Source organism: Pyxicephalus adspersus, chromosome 3 (assembly GCF_032062135.1).
Source record: "Pyxicephalus adspersus chromosome 3, UCB_Pads_2.0, whole genome shotgun sequence".
Taxonomy (NCBI): domain Eukaryota; kingdom Metazoa; phylum Chordata; class Amphibia; order Anura; family Pyxicephalidae; genus Pyxicephalus; species Pyxicephalus adspersus.
Window position 1 is genome coordinate 88,913,650 of NC_092860.1, and position 1,417 is coordinate 88,915,066.

Consider the following 1,417-nt stretch of genomic DNA (forward strand, 5'->3'; position numbering starts at 1 on the left):
CCCCATACACCCCTTCCCACATAGGGTAACATGGCATTACCCCCATACACCCCTTCCCACATAGGGTAACATGGCATTACCCCCATACACCCCTTCCCACATAGGGTAACATGGCATTACCCCCATACACCCCTCCCACATAGGGTACATGGGATTTCCCCCCCTCACTATGAATAAAACTTCTCCATGACCTGTGCCCCCTTGTGGTGGTATATCCCAGCTGGAATAATAAAATAGGATTTTTTTGGGGAATTCTATGCCCACATTTGGTGCCATAAATGGTTTTCTTTTTCCTGGTGATATAAATCCCGGTGTGCGGAGCTCAGGTTCACAGCAAGGCCCAGTGAATGGAGCTGACATCTGGCCTGGGCAGCGTCACGCCAATTTGGAGAAAGTAAAGAGAAAGGAACTTCCACGCTGACCCCCTCCCACACACAATATGTCTCCCCTTGTAGGGACTGCCGGGTGACACCACACGAGAAGACACGAGGAGGAGTCCTGGTGAGCAGGCCCGGGCTGAGGTGAAAGCAGGCCGCTCTTCCATATGTGACATCCTCCCAGCTAATGCCCGCCACGCGGCTACATCCCCTCACCAGTGCCGCGTGACCTCGCCCGCCTCTCGGCCCGGCGTAAAGCAGCACGGACGGCGGCGTGTAGCAGACGCCGTAACGCTTCAGGCGTGGCCGCCGCGGCCTCCTATGGGAAGCGCCGCCACAGAGCAAGGGAGTGCGAGTTGCTCCTCAGCTCAGAGACACGCTGCTCTGGGCTCCTCCTCCTTCTATCCCTCCGCTCTGGCCACAGCCAGCACATTCCAGCCCCGCTCGGCACCCTCTCGCCTCCTCAAGCTGTCAGGGGAGCCCATCTATCGATCCCTACGTCGCCGGTTTCGTTTAGTGAAAACCCTAGCTTCACACGTCTACTCACCGGTTCCACGGTCGCCATTTTAGAGAGATGTGACTGCACAGCAGCCGCTGGCAGGCAAAGATGAGGAGAGGCGAAAAAAAACTATTCAAACCCGGTTGGTCTGAGGCGTATCACGTGGCGTCCGGCACGCTCTGGGCCTGCGTGGCTCCACCCATCCTCGCCCCCATTGCTTTCAGGGAGTTGTAGTCTTATTTCGCTAATTGGGATTCGCGTCACGTGGGAACCTGGAAGCGCTGAGTGTGCGATGACGTCAGCGAGGTGGGAGGTCATTGTGATTGGCTGTGTGAAGGGTAAAGGGAGACCTTTTGCTGAATAATGAGGGGTGGACCTGTAATGTGCAAGCTATGGGGTTGTCATCTAATTGTAGAACAAAGCAGGATGGAGGAAGGCGTGTATACCCGAAAAGCCGGTATGAATGGACGACTCGTCACTCCAAGAGCTCCACGTGTGTGGACAGAATGTTCCTTCTTAATAGAAGTTGTGTGTGTGTCTT

At 55.5% G+C, this 1,417-nt stretch overlaps 1 protein-coding gene across 2 annotated transcripts in view; it reads right to left on the minus strand.

The window, feature by feature from the left end:
* EIF4E (eukaryotic translation initiation factor 4E) overlaps window positions 1–1,054 on the minus strand; it is a 15,144-nt gene extending 14,090 nt beyond the window's left edge. The window contains exon 1 of one of the 2 annotated variants that reach the window (XM_072405602.1): window positions 925–1,054. In XM_072405602.1, coding sequence (XP_072261703.1) covers window positions 925–942 — 18 coding nt within the window. In that variant the 5' untranslated portion in view covers window positions 943–1,054. Of the gene's footprint in view, window positions 1–264; window positions 563–924 lie in introns of those variants that run through there. The other variant, XM_072405600.1, reaches the window with a different exon arrangement.
* Between the last annotated feature and the right edge of the window lie 363 nt (window positions 1,055–1,417).